We start from the raw sequence: 27,966 nt of genomic DNA, 5'->3' as shown, positions 1-27,966 counted from the left end.
CCTCTCAGCCTCTTGGATGTCTTTGTTCGGATTGTTTATCTTCTGTTGTCACAGCAACCAGAGGCCATCACCATAGCGACAGTGGGTCATCACCCCCAGACATTCCAGCGATCGAGAGTATGGTAGAGTCTGTACTTGAAACGTTGGCTCTATTCTCTCTCGATGTGGAGATGCCGGCGTTGGACTGGGGTAAACACAGTAAGAAGTTTAACAACACCAGGTTAAAGTCCAACAGGTTTATTTGGTAGCAAAAGCCACACAAGCTTTCGGAGCTCCAAGCCCACCTGAAGAAGGGACTTGGGGTTCCGAAAGCTTGTGTGGCTTTTGCTACCAAATAAACCTGTTGGACTTTAACCTGGTGTTGTTAAACTTCTTACTCTATTCTCTCTCGACAGATGCTGTCAGACTGCTGAGATTTTCCAGCATTTTGTGTTTATGTTGTTGTTGAAAGCTGGATTAGTTTTGATAGTGCAGTTGTTGATGTATCGCAAGCATAAATGAGACGTATTCAGACGTGGATCTGTTTATCTGCTTGTGCAAAGCTGGCTGACATAGCAAGGATCGTTACTGAGCACAACGTCCCAGCAGCCAGGATGTAATGGCCACTGTCTCAGTGGCAGAGCTTTGTGAGTTCAAGTCCCCCTCTGGAGATTCCAGCACACAAAATTTAGGTTGATGCTCCCAAGTGCAAAATCCTTTTTTTTTTCACTTGTGGGACGTGGGCATCGGTGGCTAGGTCAGCATTTATTGCCCATTCCTAATTGCCCCTTCAGAAGGTGGTGGTGAGCTGCTTTGTTGAACCGCTGCAGTCCCTGTGGTGTAGGTACACCCACAGTGCTGTTAGGGAGGGAGTTCCAGGTTTTTGATCCAGCGGCTGTTGTGGGAAGTTTACCACTTCGGAGTCAGACTTGGAGGTCCAACAAAACAGTTTTATTTTCGGACAAAGCTTTGGGAGAAAGCACTGGTACTCCGCAGTACTTGGCAGCTACCTTCTCAACTACACAATGGTAGTTGATCATTTTTATACCTTTTAAACAATAGGCAGTACGGACATTAGCCGTTAACACATCGTTACAAGTTGAGTAGACAGATACGGACATCGATAGTTAACACGTCGTTACAAGCAGACAGGTACAGACATGGACAGTTAACATATCATTGTTCATAGAATGGATACATTCATGCAGTTATGTCCTCTATCAATGAATGGTTTTGATCTTGTTACATTTATGTATTTATGTCCCCATCTGTGGCTGACCTTATTATCAGACTTATTGTTCTGGGTCTGCTCTTATCTAAAGTGCCTCAAGCTCTGACCAGCTTCCTGCAGCAATTCAGATACTGCAGGTTTTAACTTTTTGTGTCACTGTCTGTGCCAAAAGCCAGTGCCTTTTAATGCACCTTCCCAGGTAACCATTTTGTGTGCCAGATAACCATTTTGTGTCCATCACTTTAATTCCACCAGCAATGAGGAAACGGCGATATATTTCCAAGTCCGGTTAGCGAGTGACTTGGAGGGGAACCTCCAGGTGCTGGTGTTCCCAGGTATCTGCTGCTCTTGTCCTTCCAGATGGTAGTGGTCGTGGTTTGGAAGGTGCTGTCTGAGGAACCTTGGTGAGTTTGTGCAGTGCATCCTGTAGATGGTACACACGGCTGTCACTGTGCATCAATGGTGAAGGGGGTGGATGTCTGTGGAAGGGATACTGATTAAGCAGGCTGCCTTGTCCGGGATGGTGTCGAGCTTCTTGAGTGTTGTTGGAGCTGCACCCATCCAGGCAAGTGGAGAGTATTTTAATACACTTATGGGATTTCAGCTCTATGCTAAACATCAGAGTCAGAAAATACCTGTCGGTCAATAGCCTCTTTGGAAATTCAATTTAGAACAAAAATTAATTGGGTAAATAAAGGGTTAAAACTTAAGATTGCATGCGTCAAGACATGGCATGAAATGCAAGTTCAACAAGTGTCAATCTGTCTTCCTGTGCAATCTCTTTGTTCCTTCAAACCAGGCCTCACGATTCACAGCATCCTTCCCGATTTTAACTCTTAACTTAACAAAAACATATATGTAACCAGCACTCTCGAAGGGTCAGTACTGAGGGAGTGCTGCACTGTCAGAGGGACAGTACTGAGGGAGTGCTGCACTGTCAGAGAGTCAGTACTGAGGGAGTGCTGCACTGTCAGAGGGTCAGTACAGAGGGAGCGCTGCACTGTCAGAGGGTCAGTACTGAGGGAGTGCTGCACTGTCAGAGGGTCAGTACTGAGGGAGTGCTGCACTGTCAGAGGGTCAGTACTGAGGGAGCGCTGCACTGTCAGAGGGTCAGTACTGAGGGAGTGCTGCACTCTCAGAGGGTCAGTACTGAGGGAGTGCTGCACTGTCAGAGGATCAGTACTGAGGGAGCGCTGCACTGTCAGAGGGTCAGTACTGAGGGAACGCTGCACTGTCAGAGGGTCAGTACTGAGGGAGTGCTGCGCTGTCAGAGGGTCAGTACTGAGGGAGTGCTGCACTGTCGGAGGGTCAGTACTGAGGGAGTGCTGCACTGTCAGAGGATCAGTACTGAGTGAGTGCTGCACTGTCAGAGGGTCAGTACTGAGGGAGTGCTGCACTGTCAGAGGGTCAGTACTGAGGGAATGCTGCACTGTCAGAGGGTCAGTACTGAGGGAGTGCTGCACTGTCAGAGGGACAGTACTGAGGGAATGCTGCACTGTCAGAGGGTCAGTACTGAGAGAGTGCTGCACTGTCAGAGGGTCAGTACTGAGTGAGTGCTGCACTGTCAGAGGGTCAGTACTGAGGGAGTGCTGCACTGTCAGAGGGTCAGTACTGAGAGAGTGCTGCACTGTCAGAGGGTCAGTACTGAGGGAATGCTGCACTGTCAGAGGGTCAGTACTGAGGGAGCGCTGCACTGTCAGAGGGTCAGTACTGAGGGAGTGCTGCACTGTCAGAGGGTCAGTACTGAGGGAATGCTGCACTGTCAGAGGGTCAGTACTGAGGGAGTGCTGCACAGTCAGAGGGACAGTACTGAGGGAATGCTGCACTGTCAGAGGGTCAGTACTGAGAGAGTGCTGCACTGTCAGAGGGTCAGTACTGAGTGAGTGCTGCACTGTCAGAGGGTCAGTACTGAGGGAGTGCTGCACTGTCAGAGGGTCAGTACTGAGAGAGTGCTGCACTGTCAGAGGGTCAGTACTGAGGGAGTGCTGCACTGTCAGAGGGTCAGTACTGAGAGAGTGCTGCACTGTCAGAGGGTCAGTACTGAGGGAATGCTGCACTGTCAGAGGGTCAGTACTGAGGGAGTGCTGCACTGTCAGAGGGTCAGTACTGAGGGAGTGCTGCACTGTCAGAGGGTCAGTACTGAGGGAATGCTGCACTGTCAGAGGGTCAGTACTGAGGGAGTGCTGCACTGTCAGAGGGTCAGTACTGAGGGAGTGCTGCACTGTCAGAGGGTCAGTACTGAGGGAGTGCTGCACTGTCAGAGGGTCAGTACTGAGGGAGTGCTGCACTGTCAGAGGGTCAGTACTGAGGGAGCGCTGCACTGTCAGAGGGTCAGTACTGAGGGAGCGCTGCACTGTCAGAGGGTCAGTACTGAGGGAATGCTGCACTGTCGTATTTATTTTTGCCTGATCATTCTTTCTGCCAATGGGATGTTGGGCTGCCTTAGCAGTCTGGGTGATAGGCCATTTCTTCCAACAGGGTGGCGTCATATTTTATACCCCCATTGTGAGTCACGGATTGTCCAATAGGCCATGGAGGGGCGGTATTCACATTGTGATGCCACTTTGTAACTGCCGAATGGAAGAGTCTGGCGGACAGGCTGACCTGCCTGAAAGGGTCAGTTCATTTCTTCAGAATAAACCTGAGCACGGCTGGTCCGAAGTAAATACTCCTTTATTTAAGCGCCTTTTATAAGCATTCTACAGAAAGTGAAATAAGGATTACTTAAGAGAGAGGGGGAGAGAGAGCAGCCAAAAACCAGCGCTGAGATCGAACAACTCAAAACATAGTCTGGATCGAACTAACGAAACACCGATCCGTGTCTACAATATAACTGAATATGTATCTTATGTTACTTAAATGTTGGGTACAGCAGTCTCCAGCTGCATCAACAACTTACTTCTGTGGCCTTGAGAAAGTTTCTGTTTACCTTACATTGTACTTTCAGAGAATGCAGCTAAATGTCTAGGCTGACCCCAGAATTCCAAGCTGATGTGGCCAAATTAGCTTAAAGCATAGCACAATTAGTTACATTAGGCAGAAATACCTTAAAATGGAGACTTTTAACTGGGCGAACCATACAGAAGATCGCACAATTCCCTTCTAGGATTCAATATAACCATCTTGAATCAAATATATGAAACTTCCTTCAGCTGCGGGAATGGTTTGCTTCCCATTCCCTTAACATTCATCATCATTACTGATTCACCCCTCCCCACTGTTATTAAATGGTTACACGTGCATTTAAGAAATAAGACTATGGAGTTAATCATTACAAGAATAACAAAAGATAACACAAGCCCTTGCACCGGGGAGCTTCCAATTGAACCTAGCCAATAAATCACCCAGCTCCACAAGGTGGAAGGTCGAGGCTGTTTCAGTTTTTCCACTTCCTTTTTAATGTGCCGATCTGAATTGGTGATATTTTCTGAATTGCCGGGGACATTAACTCTCTTGGTATAAGTGTAGGCCATGGACACGAAAGTGTTCACCTGTAACTCTTTGGTCACTTGTTTTGGGTCCTCGGGTGCAAAGGACCGGCAGGCTGGGAATGGATTAACGCTTAACGTACAAAACAACACGATACTGAGTTTAAACATGTTAAAACACTGTGATATGTGTAACAGGTAAAGGAACAAATATCTCTCAGTTGGAGCCACTGGAGTCTCTATTCATGTGTGATGCGTGTATCCAGGCCTTCTTCCCTTGGACTTTCACTGCCACTTGAGTTGTTAGCAACACCTGGAACGGACCCTCCCACTTGGCTCCTAGGGGTTCTCGTTGTATCTTCTTCACGTAGACCCAATTTCCCGGTACGAGGTCATGGCCGCCTTCAGGAGGGTCGCCCCAGGCTGCGGACGCCTGCTGGAAACCAGAACTGATAACACTCCTTACAGCCAGTCCTGTGAAATGTGTCCCCTGATTGGAGTCAATACTGTTCGGGACTCCCCGCCTGGGAATGTAGTCCTTAAACAAAGCTTTGGCTGTGTGTTTGCAGTGGATTGCCTCACCGGGACAGCCTCTATCCATCTGGAGAATCTGTCCACAATGACCAAAACGTCTCTGGATCCTTGACATGGAGGGAGAGATATCTCATCGACTTGTAAATCCTGGAGTAGCCCCGCCGGTGCGGAGGGCCTTAGCTGGGGCATTACCATGATGGCCCCGGATTGTTTTTCTAACAGACCACACAACGGTCTGCTACCAGTTGGGTGTGTTTCTTGAATCCTCATCCCCACCAGCTTTTCTGAAACCGCGCTGTCATCTATTGTGGGGCCAGGTGTCCCCATGAGTGAATCTGCTGATGAAATGAAATAAAATAAATAAATGGAAATGGACTGGTGGAGAGAGTTCATGGTCTGAAGTTGTTGAACTCAATGTTTAGTCCAGAAGGCTGCAAAGTGCCCAATCGGAAGATGAGGTGCTGTTCCTCCAGTTTGCGGTGGGCTTTACTGGAACATTGCAAAAGGCCAAGGATGGACATGTGGACAGGAGAGCAGGGTGGTGTGTTGAAATGGTAAGTGACAGGTCTGGGTCCTGCTTGCAGACGGACCGAAGGCGTTCTGCAGTCACCCAGTCTGTGTTTCGGCTCTCCAATGTAGATGTATGGGCGGCACAGTGATTAGCACTGTTGCCTCACAGCGCCAGGGACCCAGGTTCGATTCCCGGCTTGACTGTCTTTCTGGAGTTTGCACGTTCTCCCCGTGTCTGCGTGTGTTTCCTCCGGGTGCTCCGATTTCCTCCCACAGTCCAAAGATGTGTGGGTTATGTGGTTTGGCCATGCTAAATTGCCCCTTAGTATCAGGGGGATTAGTAGGATAAATATGTAGGTTTATGGGGATAGGGCCTGGGTGGGATTGTTGTTGGTGCAGGCTCGATGGGCCAAATGGCCTCTTTTTGTACTGTCGGGATTCTATGATTCTAGACCGCATTGGGAGCAGCGAATGCAATGGACCAGATTGAAGGAGTGTGAAGTGCTGCTTTACCTGAAAGGAGTGTTTCGGACCTGGGATGGTGGGCAGGGAGGAGGTAAAATTATTGCACCTCCCTGATTGCATGCAAAGGTACCATGGGCAGGGGGCAAGGTGTTGGGTGTGATGGAGGAGTGGACCAGGAGTCCCGGAGGGAACGGTCCCTGCGGAATGCTGACGGGGAGCTGAGGGGAAGATGTTGGTGGTGACATCATACTGGAGTTGATAGAGATGGCAGTGGATGATCTTTTGAATGCGGGAGCTGGTGAGGTGGAAAGTGAGGACAATCCCTATCCTAGTTCTGGGAGGGAATGAGAGCAGTAGTGCAGGAGATGGGTCAGACACGGTTGAGAGCCCTGTCAACCACAGTAGGTGGAAAACCACGATTAAGGAAGAAGGAAGGCATATCGGCAGCACCATTTTGGAAAGTGGCAACATCAGTGCCAGAGGTGAAGGCACTGAGAGTCCTTAGTCCCTCCAGGACTCCTGGTCCACTCCTCCATCACACCCAACACCTTGCCCCCTGCCCATGGCACCTTTGCATGCAATCAGGGTGTGAAGAGCTGTAGTCAAGGTAGCTATGGGAGTTGGTGGGCTTGTAATGATACTGGTGGATAGTTTATCACCAGAAATAGAGACAGAGAGGGAAGAGAAGTTTGATTTGATTTATTATTGTCACATGTATCCGTATATAGTGAAAAGTATTGTTTATCTGTTTGAGGAAGAAGCAAAGAGCTCTCAGACCATCCTGATGGGGAATGAAGGTGTAGAGCGATTGGATATCCATGATGAGGAGGAGACGGTGTGGGCCAGAGAACTGGAAGTTGTTGATATGACGTAGGGCATGACATAGGGCATCGGAGGAATCGCAGATGTAACTGACAAGGAGGATGGAATCAAGGGGAGGGGGTGGCCTAGTGGTATTATCGCTAGACTATTAATCCAGAAACTCAGCCAATGCCTGGGGACCCCGATTTGAATCCCGCCACAGCAGATGGTGGAATCTGAATTCAATTAAAAATATCTGGAATTAAGAATCTACTGATGACCATGAAACAATTGTCGATTGTCGTAAAAACCCATCTGGTTCATTAATGTCCTTTAGGGAAGGAAATCTGCCATCATTACCCGGTGTGGCCTACATGTGATTCCAGAGCCACAGCAAAGTGGTTGACTCTCAACTGCCCTCCAATGGCAACTAAGGATGGGTGATAAATGCTGGCCAGCCAGTGACGCCCATGTCCTATGAATGAATAAAAGATAGGAAATTAGTTCAGTGGCGCAGGAACAGGCTGACACGATGGGCTTACCGGGACAATCCTGTTTGTGGATTTTGGGAAGGAGATAGAAGCGAGCTGTCCAGCGTTGGGTGACTGAGATTGGAAGCTGTGGAGGGAAGATCTCTGGAGATTTTTGATTTGATTTATTATTGTCACATGTATTTACAGTGAAAAGTATTGTTTCTTGCGCACTATACAGATAAAACATACCGTTCATAGAGAAGGAAACGAGAGTGCAGAATGTAGCGTTGGCAATCACAGCTAGCGTGGAGAGAAAGATCAATTTAATGCAAGGTAGGTCCATTCAAAAGTCTGACAACAGCAGGGAAGAAACTGTTCTTGAGTCGGTTGGTACGTGACCTCAGACTTTTGTACCTTTTTCCCGACGGAAGAAGGTGGAAGAGAGAATGTCCGGGGTGCGTGGGGTCCTTAATTATGCTGGCTGCTTTCTCGAGGCAGCAGGAAGCGTAGACAGAGTCAATGGAGGATTAGGTCAATGACAGTCCTGGAAACAGTGGCTTGATGTTTGGTGCTGGGGTTTCATGGGAGGGGTGGGGGGGTAGTAGGAGGAGGTGACTTGAGAGTTGGTGCTCAGTCTCTGTGAGGGAGAGGTCGGAACACCAGCCAACAACAGCACCACCCCACTCAGTATGTTTGATGACAAAGTCAGGGTCGGAGCTGAGAGAGTGAATGCAAGAAGGTTCAAAGGGATCAGGGTATTGAATTTGATGATCAGCCATGGTCATGATGAATGACAGAGCAGACTGGAAGGGCTGAATGGCCTACCCTGTGTAACTCAGACTAACAGCAGCAGCAAGGCCCATTGACTCACACGTGGGCTGATCAGGAGGGCGGCGCCCGCATTGTGACGTTATGGAGAGGATTGGCTGGTGGCCGCCCCGGATGTCCAATGGCAGAGTGCGCTGTGGGCGGGATGTCCAATCAGAGTGCAGCCGCTCTGATGGACGGACAGCACTGGCCAATAGGGATGCAGCATCGGCCGTGGCGGTTGCTCCAATGGGCGTGCAGCAGCCGGCTGAGGCTGTCCAATGGGAAGGCGGGGCTGGGCTGATTGTGACGTGTGGCAGGGCTGGTCCAATCAGCGGCGCGGAGCCGTCACCGTGCCACGAGCCGGGCCCGCCTCGCGTTTCTGTCTGTCCGGCTGCAATGGCGGGTTATGGGCCACTCCTGCGGATCCACCCGGTGGTGCTGTGCTCCATCGCGGACAGCAGCGAGCGCCGCAACGAGGAGGCCAAGCGGGTGATCGGCACCCTGCTGGGTGAGGAAGAGGAGGACGTGGGGTGGAGGGGTCTACCTGTACTACCCCCCCCCCCACCCCACCCCCCCGCGGGTCTACCTGTACCCCCACCCCACCCCCCCGCGGGTCTACCTGTACCCCCCACCCCACCCCCCCGCGGGTCTACCCGTACCCCCCCCCACCCCCGCGGGTCTACCTGTACCCTCCCCCCCCCCCCCCCCACACAGGTCTGCCTGAGCACCCCCTCCCCTGGGTCTGCCCGTAACACCCCCCCCCCCCCCCCACCCCCGCGGGTCTACCTGTACCCTCCCCCCCCCACACAGGTCTGCCTGAGCACCCCCTCTCCTGGGTCTGCCCGTCTCTCTCTCTCTCTCTCTTTCTCTCTCCTTCACCCCTCCCCGGTCTGCCTATCTCTCCCCCTAACCCCTCCACCCGAGCCTGCATGCACAGTCACTCTGTGCTCACCTTGTACTGTTCCTACATCTCATTCTCTCTGTTTCAGGCACCGTGGATAAACAGACTGTGGAGATCACCAACTGTTTCTCTGTCCCACACAACGAGTCAGAGGATGAGGTAAGAAAACCTGGGAATGGAGTGGAGTGAGGATTGTATATGAATTGAAGGATCCTTGAAGAATATAAAGAACGTAGGAAGGAATTTAAGGAAGGAGTTAAAAGGGGTCATGAAAAGTCCTTGGCAAACAGGATTAAGGAAAATCCTAAGGCATTTTATACCTTTGTGAAGAGGAAGAGGGTAGCCAGGGAAAGGGTTGGTCCACTGAAGGATAGTGGAGGGAATCTATACATGGAACCAGAGGAAATGGGTGAGATACTAAATGAATACTTGGCCTCAATATTCACCAAAGAGAGGGACTTGATGGATGAGGAGCCTAGGATAGCGTGTGTAGGTATGCTGGGTCATGTCGATATCAAAAAGGAGGTATTGGGCATCTTAAAAAACATTAAAATAGATAAGCCTCCAGGGCCTGATGGGATGATCTTCAGAATACTGAGGGGGGCAAGGGCGGAAATTGCTGGGGCCTTGACAGAAATCTTTGTATCCTCAATGGCTACAGGTGAAGTTCCAGAGGACTGGAGAATAGCCAATGTTGTTCTGTTATTTAAGGGCAGCAAGAATAATCCAGGAAATTATAGGCCGGTGAGCCTTATGTCAGTGATAGGGAAATTATTGGAAAAGTTTCTTCAGGACAGTATTTACTCACATTTGGAAACAAATGGACATTTAGCGATAGACAGCATGGTTTTGTGAAGGGGAGGTCGTGCCTCATTAACTTGATCGAGTTTTTCGAGGAAGTGACGAAGATGATAGATGAGGGAAAGGCAGTGGATGTTGTATGCATGGACTTCAGTAAAGCCTATGACAAGGTATCTCATGATAGACTGGTACGAAAGGTGAAGTCACACGGGATCAGAGGAGAACTGGCAAGATGGATACAGAACTGGCTTGGCCATAGAAGACAGAGGGTAGCAGTAGAGGGGTGCTTTTCTGAATGGAAGGCTGTGACTAGCGGTGTTCTGATGTGGAGATGCCGGCGTTGGACTGGGGTAAACACAGTAAGAAGTTTAACAACACCAGGTTAAAGTCCAACAGGTTTATTTGGTAGCAAAAGCCACACAAGCTTTCGAAGCTCTAAGCCCCTTCTTCAGGTGAGTGGGAATTTGGGGCTTAGAGCTTCGAAAGCTTGTGTGGCTTTTGCTACCAAATAAACCTGTTGGACTTTAACCTGGTGTTGTTAAACTTCTTACTAGCGGTGTTCCACAGGGATCAGTTCTGGGACCTTTTGTTGTTCATAGTATATATAAATGATTTGGAGGAAAATGTATCTGGGCTGATTAAGTTCGCAGACGACACAAACTGGTGGAGTTGCAGATAGTGAAGAGGATTGTCAGAGGATACAGCAAGATATAGACCGGCTGGAGACTGGGGTGGAGAAATGGCAGATGGAGTTTAATCCAGACAAGTGTGAGATGATGCATTTTGGAAGGTCCATTGCAGAATTATACAGTAAATGGTAGAACCCTTAGGAGTATTGACAGGCAGAGAGATCTGGGTGTACCTGTCCACTGATCACAAAGTGGCAACGCAAATGGATAAGGTAGTCAAGAAGGCCTTCATCGGTTGGGGCATCGAGTATAAAAATTGGTAGGTCCTGCTGCAGCTGTACAGAACCTTAGTTAGGCCTCATTTAGAATATTGTATACAATTCTGGTCACCACACTACCAGAAGGATGTGGATGTTTTGGAGAGGGTACAGAAGAGGTTTACCAGGATGTTGCCTGGTCTAGAGGGTATTAGCTATGAGGAGAGGTTGGATCAACTCGGTTTGTTCTCACTGAAACAATGGAGGTTGAGGGGGTGACCTGATAGAGGTTTATAAGATTAAGTGGCATGGACAGAGTGGATAATCAGATGCTCTTTCCTCGGGTAGAAAAGTCAAATACTAGGGGGACATAAGTTTAAGGTGCGTGGGGAAAAGCTTAGAGGAGATGTGCAAGGCAAGTTTTTTACACAGAGGGTGGTGAATGTCTGGAACGCGCTGCCCGGGCAGGTGGTGGGAGCATGCACAAGAGTGACATTTAAGGGGCAACTAGAAGGATACATGAATAGGATGGGAATGGAAGGATACGGACTCCGTTAGTGCATACGGTTTTAGTTGAGGCAGATATTATGATCGACGCAGGCTTGGAGGGCCGGAGGGTCTGTATCTGTGCTGTATTGTTCTTTTGAGTGGAGCGAGGGTTGTGTGTTTGAGTGGGGTGGAGCGAGGGTTGTGTGTTTGAGTGGGGTGGAGCGAGGGTTGTGTGTTTGAGTGGGGTGGAGCGAGGGTTGTGTGTTTGAGTGGGGTGGAGCGAGGGTTGTGTGTTTGAGTGGGGTGGAGCGAGGGTTGTGTGTTTGAGTGGGGTGGAGCGAGGGTTGTGTGTTTGAGTGGGGTGGAGCGAGGGTTGTGTGTTTGAGTGGGGTGGAGCGAGGGTTGTGTGTTTGAGTGGGGTGGAGCGAGGGTTGTGTGTTTGAGTGGGGTGGAGCGAGGGTTGTGTGTTTGAGTGGGGTGGAGCGAGGGTTGTGTGTTTGAGTGGGGTGGCGCGAGGGTTGTGTGTTTGAGTGGGGTGGAGTGAGGGTTGCGTTTCTGTGATGTAGTGTTATATGAACCTCTGAAATGCCCATTTTTGTTAATATCGGGGAAATTTGAAGTATTAACTTGGTGCAAAGCAATAAATGTGTTTTGATTTGATTTATTGTCACATGTATTGGGATACAGTGAAAAATATTGTTTCTTTTGTGCTATACAGACAAAGCATACCGTTCATAGAGAAGGAAACGAGAGAGTGCAGAATGTGTTAGTCATAGCTAGGGTGTAGAGAAAGATCAACTTAATGCGAGGTAGGTCCATTCAAAAGTCTGATGGCAGCAGGGAAGAAGTTGTTCATTAGTCGGTTGGTACGTGACCTCAGATTTTTGTATCTTTTACCCGATGGAAGAAGGTAGAAGAGAGAATGTCTGGGGTGCGTGGGGTCCTTAATTATGCTGGCTGCTTTGCTGAGGCAGTGGGAAGTGTAGACAGGAGTCAATGGATGGGAGGCTGGTTCGCATGATGGATTGGGCTACATTCACGACCTATTGTAGTTTTTTGAGGTTTTGGGCGGAGCAGGATTGGGCAGCACGGTGGCACAGTGGTTAGCACCGCGCCTCATAGTGCCAGGGACCTGGGTTCGATTCTGGCCTTGGGTGATTGTGTGGAGTTTGCACATTATCCCCGTGTCTGCGTGGGCTTCCTCCGGTACTCCAGTTTCCTCCCACTGTCCAAAGATGTGCAGGTTTGGTGGATTGGCCAGGCTAAATTGTCCCTTAGCGTCCACAGATGTGTAGATTAAGGGGATTAGTGGGGTAAATATGTGGGGTTGTAATGATAGGACAGGGGATGGGTCTGGGTTAGGTGATCCATTGGAAAGTCAGTGTAGACTCGATGGACCGAAAAGCCTCCTTCTGCATTGCAGCAATTCTATGATTATCCTGCTCTTTCCCACTGATGCCAACAGCGATCCTCTCCCTCACAATTATTTTTCTTACATTTTGCAGGTGGCTGTTGATATGGAGTTCGCCAAGAACATGTACGAGCTTCACAAGAAAGTGGCGCCCAATGAGGTGATAGTGGGCTGGTAAGTACAGCGAGTGAGGGACTGAGAGACAACAGTCAGTGTACAGATATCTCCCTGAGAGGGACTGAGACACACCGGTTGGCGTACAGTATCTCCCTGAGAGAGACCAGTCCATGTACAGATATCTCCCCGAGAGAGGAAATGAGAGACACCTGTCAGTGTACAGATATCTCCCTGAGAGAGAGGGACAGAGAGACACCTGTCAGTGTACAGATATCTCCCTGAGAGAGAGGGAATGAGAGACACCAGTCAGTGTACAGATATCTCCCTGAGAGAGAGGGACTGAGAGACACCAGTCAGTGTACAGATATCTCCCTGAGAGAGAGGGACTGAGAGACACCAGTCAGTGTACAGATATCTCCCTGAGAGAGAGGGACTGAGAGACACCAGTCAGTGTACAGACACCTCCCTGAGAGAGAGGGACTGAGAGACACCTGTCAGTGTACAGATATCTCCCTGAGAGAGAGGGACAGAGAGACACCTGTCAGTGTACAGATATCTCCCTGAGAGAGAGGGACTGAGAGACACCAGTCAGTGTACAGATATCTCCCTGAGAGAGAGGGACTGAGAGACACCAGTCAGTGTACAGATATCTCCCTGAGAGAGAGGGACTGAGAGACACCAGTCAGTGTACAGATATCTCCCTGAGAGAGGGGGACTGTGAGACTCCAGTTGGTGTACAGATATCTGAGAGAAGTGAGCTGTTATTAAGGATTTTGAAATGTGTTTAATTTTTAGGTTTGCCACTGGCCATGATATCACGGAACACTCGGTGCTCATTCACGAATATTACAGCCGGGAAGCCCAGAATCCTGTGCATGTCACCGTGGATACGATGCTACAGGATGGACGAATGAGCATCAAGGCCTATGTGAGGTAGGACAGGGTGGCCTTGAGGTTGCAGTCGGGCTCAGTTTGGAAGTTGAGGCCTTTGCCATGTTCTGCGGTGCCTTATATGAACGGTCTGCGATTGGTATTGTGTGGCGTTTATACTTACTACATCTCTCCCTCTTGACTTGCAGCACACCTCTTGGCGTTCCAGGGAAGACCATGGGAGTGATGTTCACGCCTCTGACAGTGAAGTACGTGTATTACGACACAGAGCGAATTGGAGGTAAGTGGCATCCCAGCTCAGGGCCTCCAGTCTCCCCTCAGTGAGAGGTGGGAGTGGGAGACCCCTGTCTCCAGACTCTCTCCTCGGAGAGTGACGGGATCGAGACGTTCCAGTGTCCAGACTCTCCCTCAGTGAGAGATGGGGCCGAGAGACCTCCAGTCTCCCCTCGATGAGACGGAACTGAGGGTCTCCTGTCTTCAGACTCTCTCCTCGGAGAGGGTGGGACTGAGATCATGTTCAAGGGCATGTTTTGCAAAACACACACAACTTGGAGATTCTGAAGCGAACGTAAAACAGGTTGGTGGAATTGATGGACATTTGCAAATGAAAAATATAAGGTGATTCCATCTGATAAGGAAGAACATGGAGAGATAATTTGGTGGCACAGTAGTTAATACTGTTGCCTCACTGTGCCAGGGACCCGGGTTGAATTCTGGCCTTGGGTGACTGTGTGGAGTTTCCACGTTCTTCCCGAGTCTGCATGGGTTTCCTTTGGGTGCTCCGGTTTTCTCCCACAGTTCAAAGGTGTGCTGGTTTGGTGGATTGGTCATAGTAAATGGCCCCTTAGTGTCAGGGAGATTAGCTTGGTAAATTTGTGGGGTTATGGGGATTAGGGCCTGGTTGGGATCATTGTCAGTGCAGACTTGATGGGCCAAACTTGTTGGAATTTAGAAGGCTGAGGGGGGGATCTTATAGAGACCTCTCAGATAATGAAGGGGCTGGATAGGGTCGAGGTGGAGAGATTCTTTCCACTTAGAAAGGAAGCTAGAACTAGAGGGCACAGCCTCAAAATAAAGGGAGGTCAGTTTAGGACAGAGTTGAGGAGGAACTTCTTCTCTCAGAGGGTGGTGAATCTCTGGAATTCTCTGCCCACTGAAGTGGTGGATTCCTGATCGGTAAGGGAATTAGGGGTTATAGGGATCAGGCAGGTAAGTGGAACTGATCCACTTCAGATCAGCCATGATCTTTTTGAATGGTGGGGCAGGCTCGCGGGGCTAGCTGGCCTACTCCTCCTATTTCTTATGTTCTTATGAATGGCCTCCTTCAGTGCTGTAGGGGTTCTATGATTCTAATATAAGATGAATAAAATTCTAAAAAGGAGGGCAGGAGCAGAGTGTATCTGTATCAGACCTGGGTGTATCTGTACATGGATCATTGAAGTTGGTAGGCTTGGGGGAGAGAGCATTTAATATAGGATAAATATTCTGGGTTTTATTAATAGGGGCACAGAGTACAAGAACAAGCAGGTTATGCTGAACGTGTATCAGACATTAGTTAGACCTCAGCTGTTATATTGTGTACAGTTCTGGGTGTAGGACTATAGGAAGAAGGAAGGCTTGAGACAGAGTGCAGAAAAGATTCATGAGAACCCCTGGAAAGTACAGAGGATCAGAGGGACTGTGGGGTGCACGTCCATAGATCCCTGAAGGCAGCTGGACAGGTTAATAAGGTACGTAGGAAGGCATTTGGAATACTTGCCTTTATCAGCTGACGCATTGAGCAGGGAGGTTATGATGGAGCTGTATAAAGAGCTGGTGAGACCACAGCTAGAATACTGTGTGCAGTTCTGGTCACCACACTATAGGAAGGATGTGATTGGGCTGGAAAGAGTGCCGAGGAGATTCACCAGGATGTTGCCTGGGCTGGAGGATCTGAGCTTTGAGGAAAGATTGAAAGGCTGGAGCTGTTTTCCTTGGAGCAGCGAAGGTTGAAAGGGAACCTGATAAAGGTGTGTAAGGTTATCAGGGTCATAGGGTGGAGAGGACGTCATGTTTTCCAAGGATCAGTAACCAGGGGGCATAGAGTTAAGGTAAGAAGTAAAAGGCTAAGAGGGGAGTTGGGGAGAAACCCAGTGGGCGGTGGGAATCTGGAACTCGCTGTCCGAAAGCATGGTGGAGGTGGCAACCTTCACAACATTGAAGGAGTATTTAGATATTCACTTGTGCTGCCATAACCTACAAGAGCTATGGGCCAAGTGCTAGAAACTGGTATTAGTGTCATTGAGTTTTTGTCAATCAGGTTGGACACAGTGGGCCGAGTGGCCTCCTTCGATGTTGGGAAAGTCTTAATCTATGAATGGTTCCTGGGGTGAGGAGGTTCAGTTCTGGACATAGATTGGAAAAGTTGGGACCTGTTGTCCTCGGAGAAGTGGAGGCAGAGAGGAGATCTGGATCAAGGTGTTCAAAATCACGAGGGGTCTGGGCAAAGCAGATGGGAAGGAACCGTGTTCCCATTGGTGAAAGGATCGAGACGAGAGAGGCGGAGACTGAAGGTGAAAGAAGCAACGGAGACACGTGGGAGAAACTTTCCCCCAGTGAGTGGTTCGGGTCTGGGGAAGGCACTGCCTCAGTGTGGCTGAGGTCGGTTTGAGCGAGGCTTTCCAGGAGGGACAAAAGCTGCAGGGTGAGGGGATGGGGGATGTGGTACTAGGTGATTTGTCCCTGGTTGAGGAGAGATGGGCTGAAGGGTGAAGGGTAGGTCGTGCCTCACAAACCTTATTGAGTTCTTTGAGAAGGTGACCAAAGAGGTGGATGAGGGTAAAGCGGTTGATGTGGTGTATATGGATTTCAGCAAAGCGTTTGATAAGGTTCCCCATGGTAAGCTTTTGCAGAAAATACGGACACATGGGATTGAGGGTGATTTAGTGGTTTGGATCAGGAATTGGCTAGCTGTAAGAAAACAAAGGGTGGTGGTTGATGGGAAATATTCATCCTGGAGTTCAGTTACTAGTGGTGTACCGCAAGGATCTGTTTTGGGGCCACTGCTGTTTGTCATTTTTATAAATGACCTGGATGAGGGCGTGGAAGGATGGATTAGTAAATTTGCGGATGACACTAAAGTCGGTGGAGTTGTAGACAGTGCAGAGGGAAGTGGCAGGTTACAGAGGGACATAGACAAGCTGCAGAGCTGGGATGAGAGGTGGCAAATGGAGTTTAATGCGGAAAAGTGTGAGGTGATTCACTTTGGAAGGAGTAACAGGAATACAGAGTACTGGGCTAATGGTAAGATACTTGGTAGCGTGGATGAGCAGAGAGATCTGGGTGTCCATGTGCATAGATCCCTGAAAGTTGGCACCCAGGTTGATAGGGTTGTTAAGAAGGCGTACGGTGTGTTAGTTTTTATTGGTAGAGGGATTGAGTTTCGGAGCCAGGAGGTGATGCTGCAACTGTACAAAACTCTGGTGTGGCTGCACGGTAGCACAGTGGTTAGCACTGCTGCTTCACAGCTCCAGGGTCCCGGGTTCGATTCCCGGCTCGGGTCACTGTCTGTGTGGAGTTTGCACATTCTCCTCGTGTCTGCGTGGGTTTCCTCCGGGTGCTCCGGTTTCCTCCCACAGTCCAAAGATGTGCGGGTTAGGTTGATTGGCCATGTTAAATTGCCCCTTAGTGTCCTGGGATGCGTAGGTTAGAGGGATTAGCGGGTAAATATGTGGGGGTAGGGCCTGGGTGGGATTGTGGTCGGTGCAGACTCGATGGGCCAAATGGCCTCCTTCTGCACTGTAGGGTTTCTATGATTTCTATGAAAATCATAGAAAATCATAGAACCCCTACAGTGCAGAAGGAGGCCATTCGGCCCATCGAGTCTGCACCGACCACAATCCCACCCAGGCCCTACCCCCACAGATTTACCCGCTAATCCCTCTAACCTATGCATCTCAGGGGCAATTTCAACCTGGCCAATCGACCTAACCCGCACATCTTTGGACTGCATTTGGAGTATTGCGTACAGTTCTGGTCGCCGTATTATAGGAAAGATGTGGAAGTGTTGGAAAGGGTGCAGAGGAGATTTACCAGGATGTTGCCTGGTATGGTGGGAAAATCGTATGAGGAAAGGCTGAGGGGCTTGAGGTTGTTTTCGTTAGAGAGAAGAAGGTTAAGAGGTGACTTAATAGAGGCATACAAGATGATCAGAGGATTAGATAGGGTGGATAGTGAGAGCCTTTTTCCTCGGATGGTGATGGCTAGCACGAGGGGACATAGCTTTAAATTGAGGGGTGAGAGATATAGGACAGATGTTAGAGGTAGGTTCTTTACTCAGAGAATAGTAAGGGCGTGGAATGCCCTGCCTGCAGCAGTGGTGGACTCGTCAACGTTGAGAGCATTCAAGTGGTTATTGGATAAACATATGGATGATATTGGAATTGTGTAGATTAGAGGGGCTTTAGATTGATACCACTGGTCGGCGCAACATCGAGGGCCGAAGGGCCTGTACTGCGCTGTAATGTTCTATGTTCTATGAATGGCCTCTTGTCATTTTAATGGCTCTCTGTGTCTTTGTCTCTCCCCCCAACCCTTCAGTGGATGTGATCCAGAGAACAAGGACGAGCCCCAATCGGACCATCACCTTGTCTAGTGACCTGCAGCAAGTGGGCACATCAGCCGCCCACATCCAGGACATGCTGACCACTGTGCTTCAGTACGCCGAGGAGGTTCTGGTGAGTCGGGGTGGGGGGAGACAAGTTTCTGTCTGTGTTCATTCCCAGTCTCTCACTCCAGCCTCCCCTGTAGGTGTACCTATACCTCAGGAACTGCAGGGGGTCAAGATGACAGTCATTACCATTTTTTCGAGGGGCAACTAGGGAAGGGCAATAAATACTGGCCAGCAAGCGCCGCCCATGTTCTGTGAAAAATGAATCGACAGAGCCACGGGCCCAACACGTACATAAAGAAAGAACAAAGAAAAGTACAGCACAGGAACAGGCCCTTCGGTCCTCCAAGCCTGTGCCAATTATGATGCCCTAACTAAACTATTAAAAAAAACCTTATGTCCTGACTCGGTCCGTATCCCTCTGTTCCCTCCCTATTCATGTACCCATCCAGATGCCTCTTAATGCACCTACTTCCACCGCATCCTCTGGCAGCACGTTCCAGGCACCCACCACTCTATGCATGAAAAACTTCCCCCACACATCTCCCTTAAGCTTTCCCCCTCTCACCTTGAACCTGTGATCTCTTGTAATTGACACTTCCACCCTGGGGGAAAAAACCTCTGACTATCCACACTCTATGCCTCTCATAATTTTGTAGATCTCTATCTTCTTTGTCGACCTCAACTTCTGTCTTTCCAGTGAAAACAATCCTAGTTTATTCAACCTCTCCTCATAGCCAACCCCCTCGAGACCAGGCAACATCCTGGTGAACTTTCTTTGCACTCTCTCCAAAGCTTCCATGTCTATCTGGTAATGTGGTAGCCAGATCTGCATGCAGTACTCCAAATGTGGCCTGACCAAGGTTTTATACACCTGCAACATGATTTCCCAACTCTTGTACTCAATGCCCCCACTGATTAAGGCTATATGCTTCCTTACTCACTTGGCCACCTGTGTTGCCACTTTTAGGGAACTGTGAACCTGCACGCCCAGATCCCTCTACGTTAATGTTCCTCATGGGTTCTGCCATTTACAGTATAATTCCCACCTGACTTTGATTCTCCTAAACGCATCACCTCTCATTTGTCCAGATTAAACTCCATGTACCATTTCTGTGTCCAAGGCTCCAATCTATCTATATCCTGTTGTACCCTCTGACAATCCTCGGCACTATCAGCAACTCCACCAATCTTGTGTCATCCGCAAACTTACAAATCAGACGACCCACATTTTCTTCCAGATCATTTATGTATACTACAAACAACAGGGGTCCCAGCACTGCGGGACAACAGGGGTCCCAGCACTGCGGGACAACAGGGGTCCCAGCACTGCGGGACAACAGGGGTCCCAGCACTGCGGAACAACAGGGGTCCCAGCACTGCGGAACAACAGGGGTCCCAGCACTGCGGGACAACAGGGGTCCCAGCACTGCGGGACAACAGGGGTCCCAGCACTGCGGAACAACAGGGGTCCCAGCACTGCGGAACAACAGGGGTCCCAGCACTGCGGAACAACAGGGGTCCCAGCACTGCGGAACAACAGGGGTCCCAGCACTGCGGAACACCACTAGCTACAGTTCTCCATTCTGGAAAACACCCTTTCACCGTTACACTCTGTCTTCTAGGACAGAGCTAGTTCTGTATTCATCTAGCCAGCCCACCCCGAATCACATGTGATTTTAGTTTTTGTACCAGTCTGCCAAGTGGGACCTTGTCAAACGCCTTAGTAAAGTCCATATAAACTACACCCACACGTCTTCCCTCATCAATTATCTTTGTCACCTCTTCACAAAACTCAATCAAGTTGGTGAGACATGACCTTCCCCGTACAAAACTATTCTGCCTGTCACTCATAGAAACATAGAAGATAGGAGCAGCGGGAGGCCATTTGGCCGTTCGTGCCTGCTCCGCCATTCATCACAAGCATGGCTGATCGTCCAACTCAGTAGCCTAAACCTGCTTTCTCCCCGTAATCTTTGATCTCATTTGCCCCAAGTGCTATATCCAGCCACCTCTTGAATACATTCAATGTTTTGGCATCGACTACTTCCTGTGGTAATGAATTCCACAGGCTCACCACTCTTTGGATAAAGAAGTGTCTCCTCATCTCTGTCCTAAATGGTCTACCCCGAATCCTCAGACTGTGACCCCTGGTTCTGGACAGTCCCAACATTGAGAACATCCTCCGTGCATCTATCCTGTCGAGTCCTGTTAGAATTTTATAAAGCTCAATAAGATCCCCCCTCATTTATCTGAACTCCAGCGAAAACTATCCTAACCTAGTCAATCTCTCCTCATACCCTGCACTGTCCGCCATCCCCGGAATCAGCCTGGTAAACCTTTGCTACATTCCCTGAAGAGCAAGAACATCCTTCCTCGGAAAAGGAGACCAAAACTGTACACAATACTCTAGGTGTGGCCTCACCAAGGCCCTGTATAATTGCAACAATGATGTGGAGATGCCGGCGTTGGACTGGGGTAAACACAGTAAGAAGTTTAACAACACCAGGTTAAAGTCCAACAGGTTTATTTGGTAGCAAAAGCCACACAAGCTTCGAAAGCTTGTGTGGCTTTTGCTACCAAATAAACCTGTTGGACTTTAACCTGGTCTTGTTAAACTTCTTACTGTAATTGCAACAACACATCCCTGCTCCTGTACTCGAAACCTCTCGCAATGAAGGCCAACATGGAATTTGCCGCCTTTACCGCCTGCTGCACCTGTATGCTTCAGCGACTGATGCACAAAGACACCCAGGTCCCGCTGCACACTCCCCTCTCCCAATTTACAGCCATTCGGGTATTAATCTGCCGCCTTGTTTTTGCTTCCAAAGTGAATAACCTCACATTTATCCAAATTATACTGCATCTGCCCATTGACTCAACCTGTCCAGATCACTCTGAAGGATCTCTTGTCACAGTTCACCCTCCCACCCAACTTGGTATTATCTGCAAACTTTGAGATGTTACATTTTATTCCCTCATCCAAATCATTAATATATATTGTGAATAGCTGGGGTCCCAGTACCGATCCCTGTGGCACCCACGAGTTACTGCCTGCTAATTTGAAAAGGACCCATTAATTCCTACTCTGTTTCCTCTCTGCCAACCCGTTTTCTATCCATCTCAATCCACTTCCCCCAGTCCTGTGCGCTTTACTCTTGCACGATAATCTCCAATGCGGGACTTTGTCAAATGCTTTCTGAAAGTCCAAATATACCACATCGACTGGCTCCCCCTTGTCAACTCTACTAGTTACATCTTCAAAGAATTCCAAGCATGATTTCCCCTTCATCCATGCTGACTGTCTGATCATGCCACTGCCTTCTAAATGCTCCGCTATAAAAGTCCTTGATGATAGATTCGAGAATTTTCCCCACTACCAATATTAGGCTTACTGTTCTATAATTCCCTATAACTATAATTAGTCCATTTTCTTCCAACTGTGCATATACCCTGTCCTTCAATATCTTCTCCAAAAGTTTCCCCACCACTGACGTCAGGCCCCTGGCCTATAATTTCCTGGATTATCCCTGCTTCCTTTCTTAAACAAGGGAACAACATTGGTTATTTTCCAGTCCTCTGGAACCTCCCCTGTGGTCAAAGAGGATGTGAAGATATTTGTTAAGGCCCCAGCTATTTCTTCCCTTGCCTCCCACAGTAACCTGGGATAGATCCACCCAGCCCCGGGGACTTGTCTACCCTAATGCAATTTAAGATACTCAACACTTCCTCCTTCGATTTATTGACATTCTCTAGAGCGCTCACACACCTATCCCTGACCTCAACATCAGTCATGTCCTTCTCCTTGGTGAATACTGATACAAAGTATTCATTAAGGATCCACACACAACTTCCCTCCATTGTCCTTGAGTGGGCCTACTCTTTCTCTTGCTACCCTCTTACTCCTAACATATGCATAAAAAGCCTTGGGATTCTCCTTGACCCTGTGTGCTAAAGATATTTCGTGGCCCCTTTTAGCCCTCCTAATTCCATGTTTAAGTTCCTTCCGACTTTCTCTAAACTCCACAAGGGCTTTGTCAGTTTTTAGTCGCGTAGACTAATCGTGTGCTTCCTTTTTCCTTTGGTCTAAGCTTACAATTTCCCTCATCATCCATGGTTCCTGAATCCTGCCATTTCTATCCTTCATTTTTTGCAGGGACATAGCTGTCCTGCACTTCAATCAACTGGCCTTTAAAAGCCTCCTCCATGCCAGACATGGATTTGCCCTCAAACAGCCGCTCCCAATCCACATTCCCGTTTCTGTTTAATTTGGATGTATTTGGCCGTCGCCCAGTTAAGCTCCCTCACTGAGGGGGGACTCTTGTCCTTGTCCATGGCTACCCGAAATCTTATGGAATTACGGTTGCTAAGCCCAGAATGCTCCCCCACTGAAACATCGATCTCCTGGCCCGGCTCATTCCCCAGTACCAAGTCTGGTTTGACCCCCTCCCTGGTTGGATTGGCAACGTACTGCATCAAAAAGCCCTCCTGGACACATCTAACAAATTGCTCTCCATCTGAGCCCCTGGCTGTAAGGGGGTCGCAGTCAATATGGGGGAAGTTAAAGTCAGCCATCACAAATACCCTGCTTATTTCACACCTTTCCAGTAGCTGATTCCACATCTGCTCCTCTGTCTCCTGCGGGATGCTGGGAGGTCTGTAGTACACTCCCAACATTGTGATTCACCCTTCCTATTCCTGAGCTCCACCCATAATGCCTCACTGTGAGATCCCTCCCATGTGTCCTCCCTCACACAGCAGTGATGTGCTCCCGAATCAGCAATGTAACTCTCCCACCCCTTTTGTTTCCCCTTCCGTCCCATCTAAAACTACGATATCCCGGGATGTTAAGCTGCCAGTCCTGTCCCCTCCTTTAACCATGTCTCCGTAATTGCAATAACATAATTATATGCAGTAATCCAGGCTCTCAGTTTATGTTTCACCTGTAATCATTCTTGCATTGAAGCAAACGCACTCCAGACCTCCAGTCCCACCGAGCCCCACAGCATCCCTCTGCCTGCTCTTACTCTGCACTCTGTTTATCTCAGTCTCACTTTCTTCCTCATTCCCTACACTTACTGGCTGCTGTTCTGGTTCCCACCACCCTGCCGCATTAGTTTAAACCCTCTGAACAGCACGAGCAAATCGCCCGCCCAGGATATTGGTGCCCCTCCAGTTCAGGTGCAACCGGTCCTTCTTGTACAGGTCCCACCTTCTCCAGAAGACATCCCAGTGATCCATATATCTAAAGCCCTCCCTCCTACAGCAGCTCTTTAGCCATGTGTTCAGCTGCATCATCTCCCTGTTCCAAGCCTCACGAGCACATGACACGGAGTAATCCTGAGATTACTACCCGAGAGGTCCTACCTTTTAACTCCTTCCCTATTTCCCTGAATTGTCTTGGCAGGGCACAGTTTATTAATCCCATTCTTTCTCCATCCTTCCAGTCAGGCAAAGTCACAGCTGACAACACAGTTGGAAGATTTCTCATTGATTTGGTCAACAAGGTCCCAAAGATTTCAGCCCGGGATTTCGAAGCTATGCTGAATAGCAACATCAATGTGAGTTCCACAAATCTAATCTAATCGAGGGGTTTAGGGTGGTTTATATATAGAATAACAGATACCCGGGAGTGAGTTACAGACTGGAATCTAATCGAGGGATTCGGGGTGGTTTATATATAGAATAACAGATACCCGGGAGTGAGTTACAGACTGGAATCTAATCGAGGGATTCGGGGTGGTTTATATATAGAACAACAGATACCCGGGAGTGAGTTACAGACTGGAATCTAATCGAGGGGTTCGGGGTGGTTTATATATAGAATAACAGATACCCGGGAGTGAGTTACAGACTGGAATCTAATCGCGGGGTTCGGGGTGGTTTATATATAGAATAACAGATACCCGGGAGTGAGTTACAGACTGGAATCTAATCGAGGGGGTTCGGGGTGGTTTATATATAGAATAACAGATACCTGGGAGTGAGTTACAGACTGGAATCTAACCGAGGGGTTTAGGGTGGTTTATATATAGAATAACAGATACCCGGGAGTGAGTTACAGACTGGAATCTAATCGAGGAGTTTGGGGTGGTTTATATATAGAATAACAGATACCTGGGAGTGAGTTACAGACTGGAATCTAATCGAGGGGTTTAGGGTGGTTTATATATAGAATAACAGATACCCGGGAGTGAGATACAGACTGGAATCTAATCGAGGGACTCAGGGTGGTTATATAGAGAATAGTGGAATATTTGCAAATGGAAGGACTGGTATCTAATAGGGAACGGGGAGGGGGAGCGGGATTAATTGTGAATGTACAGTAACATGACAGGTTTGTTCAATGATCTCTTGCAGGACTTGCTGATGGTGACTTACCTGTCCAACCTCACGCAGGCTCAAATTGCCTTGAACGAGAAGCTGGTGGCTTTGTAGGTATCCTCAAAGGAGCGATAGCCTCCAGTAGAGAGATGGACTGTATGCGTGGAGTAACTGTCGATCGACTGCTTTCTCTGTTGTTGTGAAAAAAGGCATTGGTGTTTTTATCAATAATAACCCCACCTCCTCACTGTAGCAAAATAAAGTTTCGCTATCAGACATAATGGTGGACAAAACTCTTTCTCTTTCAGATGTGCTCCGTCTCTGTGCCGACTAAATCCTTTCTCCATGTAATTCTGCAACCCCCCCTCGTTCTCTTGGCATCCCCCTCTTCTCCCCCCCCTCCTCCCCCCCGCCCCCGCTTCTCTCTCCCCCCTCCTCCCCCCGCTTCTCTCTCTCCCCCCCCCCCCCCCCTTCCCCCCTCCTCTCGGAGTCCCCCTCTTCCCCCCTCTCTCGGCGTCCCCCTCTTCCCCCCCCTCTCTCGGCGTCCCCCTCTTTCTCCCCCATCTCGGCGTCCCCCTCTTTTTCCCCCCCCCCCTCTCGGCTTCCCCCTCTTCCCCCCTCTCTCGGCGTCCCCCTCGTTCTCCCCCCGTCTCGGCGTCCCCCTTCGTTCCGCGCCGCCGTCTCGGCGCCCCCTTCGTTCCACGCCTCCGTCTCGGCGCCCCCTTCGTTCGGCACCCCCTTCGTTCCGCGCCCCCGTCTCGGCGTCCCCCTTCGTTCCGCGCCCCCGTCTCGGCGTCCCCCTTCGTTCCGCGCCCCCGTCTCGGCGTCCCCCTTCGTTCCGCGCCCCCGTCTCGGCGTCCCCCTTCGTTCCGCGCCCCCGTCTCGGCGTCCCCCTTCGTTCCGCGCCCCCGTCTCGGCGTCCCCCTTCGTTCCGCGCCCCCGTCTCGGCGTCCCACTTCGTTCCGCGCCCCCGTCTCGACGTCCCCCTTCGTTCCGCGCCCCCGTCTCGGCGTCCCCCTTCGTTCCGCCCCCCCGTCTCGGCGTCCCCCTTCGTTCCGCGCCCCCGTCTCGGCGTCCCCCTTCGTTCCGGGCCTCGTCTCGGCGTCCCCCTTCGTTCCGCGCCCCCGTCTCGGCGTCCCCCTTCGTTCCGCGCCCCCGTCTCGGCGTCCCCCTTCGTTCCGCGCCCCCGTCTCGGCGTCCCCCTTCGTTCCGCGCCCCCGTCTCGGCGATCCCCTCGTTCTCCCCCCGTCTCGGCGACCCCCTCATTCTCCCCCCGCCTCGGCGACCCCCTCGTTCTCCCCCTGCCTCGGCGATCCCCCGTCTCAGCACCCCCTTCGTTCTCCCGCCTACCCCCCCCACCCACTCTCGGCGTGCCCCTTCGTTCTCTCTCCCCCCCCCCCCACCCCCTCGGCGTCCCCCTCCTTTTCCCCCACCCCCTCGGCGTCCCCCTCCTTTTCCCCCACCCCCTCGGCGTACCCCTCCTTTTCCCCCACCCCCTCGGCGTCCCCCTCCTTTTCCCCCACCCCCTCGGCGTCCCCCTCCTTTTCCCCCACCCCCTCGGCGTCCCTCTCCTTTTCCCCCACCCCCTCGGCGTCCCCCTCCTTTTCCCCCACCCCCTCGGCGTCCTCCTCCTTTTCCCCCACCCCCTCGGCGTCCCCCTCCTTTTCCCCCACCCCCTCGGCGTCCCCCTCCTTTTCCCCCACCCCCTCGGCGTCCCCCTCCTTTTCCCCCACCCCCTCGGCGTCCCCCTCCTTTTCCCCCACCCCCTCGGCGTCCCCCTCCTTTTCCCCCACCCCCTCGGCGTCCCCCTCCTTTTCCCCCACCCCCTCGGCGTCCCCCTCCTTTTCCCCCACCCCCTCGGCGTCCCCCTCCTTTTCCCCCACCACCTCGGCGTCCCCCTCCTTTTCCCCCACCCCCTCGGCGTCCCCCTCCTTTTCCCCCACCCCCTCGGCGTCCCCCTCCTTTTCCCCCACCCCCTCGGCGTCCCCCTCCTTTTCCCCCACCCCCTCGGCGTCCCCCTCCTTTTCCCCCACCCCCTCGGCGTCCCCCTCCTTTTCCCCCACCCCCTCGGCGTCCCCCTCCTTTTCCCCCACCCCCTCGGCGTCCCCCTCCTTTTCCCCCACCCCCTCGGCGTCCCCCTCCTTTTCCCCCACCCCCTCGGCGTCCCCCTCCTTTTCCCCCACCCCCTCGGCGTCCCCCTCCTCGACGTCCCCCACCCCCTCGGCGTCCCCCTCCTCGACGTCCCCCCACCCCCTCGCCGTCCCCATCCTCGGCGTCCCCATCCTCGGCGTCCCCCCGCCCCCTCGGCGTCCCCCCCGCCCCCTCGGCGTCTCCCCGCCCCCTCGGCGTCCCCCCGCCCCCTCGGCGTCCCCCGCCCCCTCGGGTCCCCCCGCCCCCTCGGCGTCCCCCCGCCCCCTCGGCGTCCCCCCGCCCCCTCGGCGTCCCCCCGCCCCCTCGGCGTCCCCCCGCCCCCTCGGCGTCCCCCGCCCCCTCGGCGTCCCCCCGCCCCCTCGGCGTCCCCCCGCCCCCTCGGCGTCCCCCCGCCCCCTCGGCGTCCCCCCGCCCCCTCGGCGTCCCCCCCGCCCCCTCGGCGTCCCCCGCCCGCCCCCCTCGGCGTCCCCCCGCCCCCTCGGCGTCCCCCCGCCCCCTCGGCGTCCCCCCGCCCCCTCGGCGTCCCCCCGCCCCCTCGCGTCCCCCCGCCCCCTCGGCGTCCCCCCGCCCCCTCGGCGTCCCCCCGCCCCCTCGGCGTCCCCCCGCCCCCTCGGCGTCCCCCCGCCCCCTCGGCGTCCCCCCGCCCCCTCGGCGTCCCCCGCCCCCTCGGCGTCCCCCCGCCCCCTCGGCGTCCCCCCGCCCCCTCGGCGTCCCCCGCCCCCTCGGCGTCCCCCGCCCCCTCGGCGTCCCCCGCCCCCTCGGCGTCCCCCGCCCCCTCGGCGTCCCCCGCCCCCTCGGCGTCCCCCGCCCCCTCGCGTCCCCCGCCCCCCTCGGCGTCCCCCGCCCCCTCGGCGTCCCCCGCCCCCTCGGCGTCCCCCGCCCCCTCGGCGTCCCCCGCCCCCTCGGCGTCCCCCGCCCCCTCGGCGTCCCCCGCCCCCTCGGCGTCCCCCGCCCCCTCGGCGTCCCCCGCCCCCTCGGCGTCCCCCGCCCCCTCGGCGTCCCCCGCCCCCTCGGCGTCCCCCGCCCCTCGGCGTCCCCCGCCCCCTCGGCGTCCCCGCCCCCTCGGCGTCCCCCGCCCCCTCGGCGTCCCCCGCCCCCTCGGCGTCCCCCGCCCCC

The 27,966-nt window shown here is 52.0% G+C and overlaps 1 protein-coding gene across 1 annotated transcript; it reads left to right on the top strand.

Annotated features, from left to right (window-relative positions):
* Positions 1 to 8,053: 8,053 nt before the first annotated feature.
* Positions 8,054 to 24,980, top strand: eif3f (eukaryotic translation initiation factor 3, subunit F). The gene is made up of 8 exons (XM_078208421.1): positions 8,054 to 8,739; positions 9,221 to 9,291; positions 12,814 to 12,893; positions 13,632 to 13,769; positions 13,916 to 14,007; positions 18,306 to 18,442; positions 23,823 to 23,936; positions 24,736 to 24,980. The coding sequence occupies exons 1-8, from the start codon at positions 8,334 to 8,336 to the stop codon at positions 24,811 to 24,813; spliced, it is 1,116 nt and encodes a 371-aa protein (XP_078064547.1). The 5' UTR covers positions 8,054 to 8,333; the 3' UTR covers positions 24,814 to 24,980.
* Positions 24,981 to 27,966: the final 2,986 nt, after the last annotated feature.

This window comes from Mustelus asterias, unplaced genomic scaffold (assembly GCF_964213995.1).
Source record: "Mustelus asterias unplaced genomic scaffold, sMusAst1.hap1.1 HAP1_SCAFFOLD_3667, whole genome shotgun sequence".
Lineage (NCBI taxonomy): Eukaryota > Metazoa > Chordata > Chondrichthyes > Carcharhiniformes > Triakidae > Mustelus > Mustelus asterias.
Note: the sequence above shows the minus strand (reverse complement) of the source record. Positions and strands in the feature narration are given on the sequence as shown.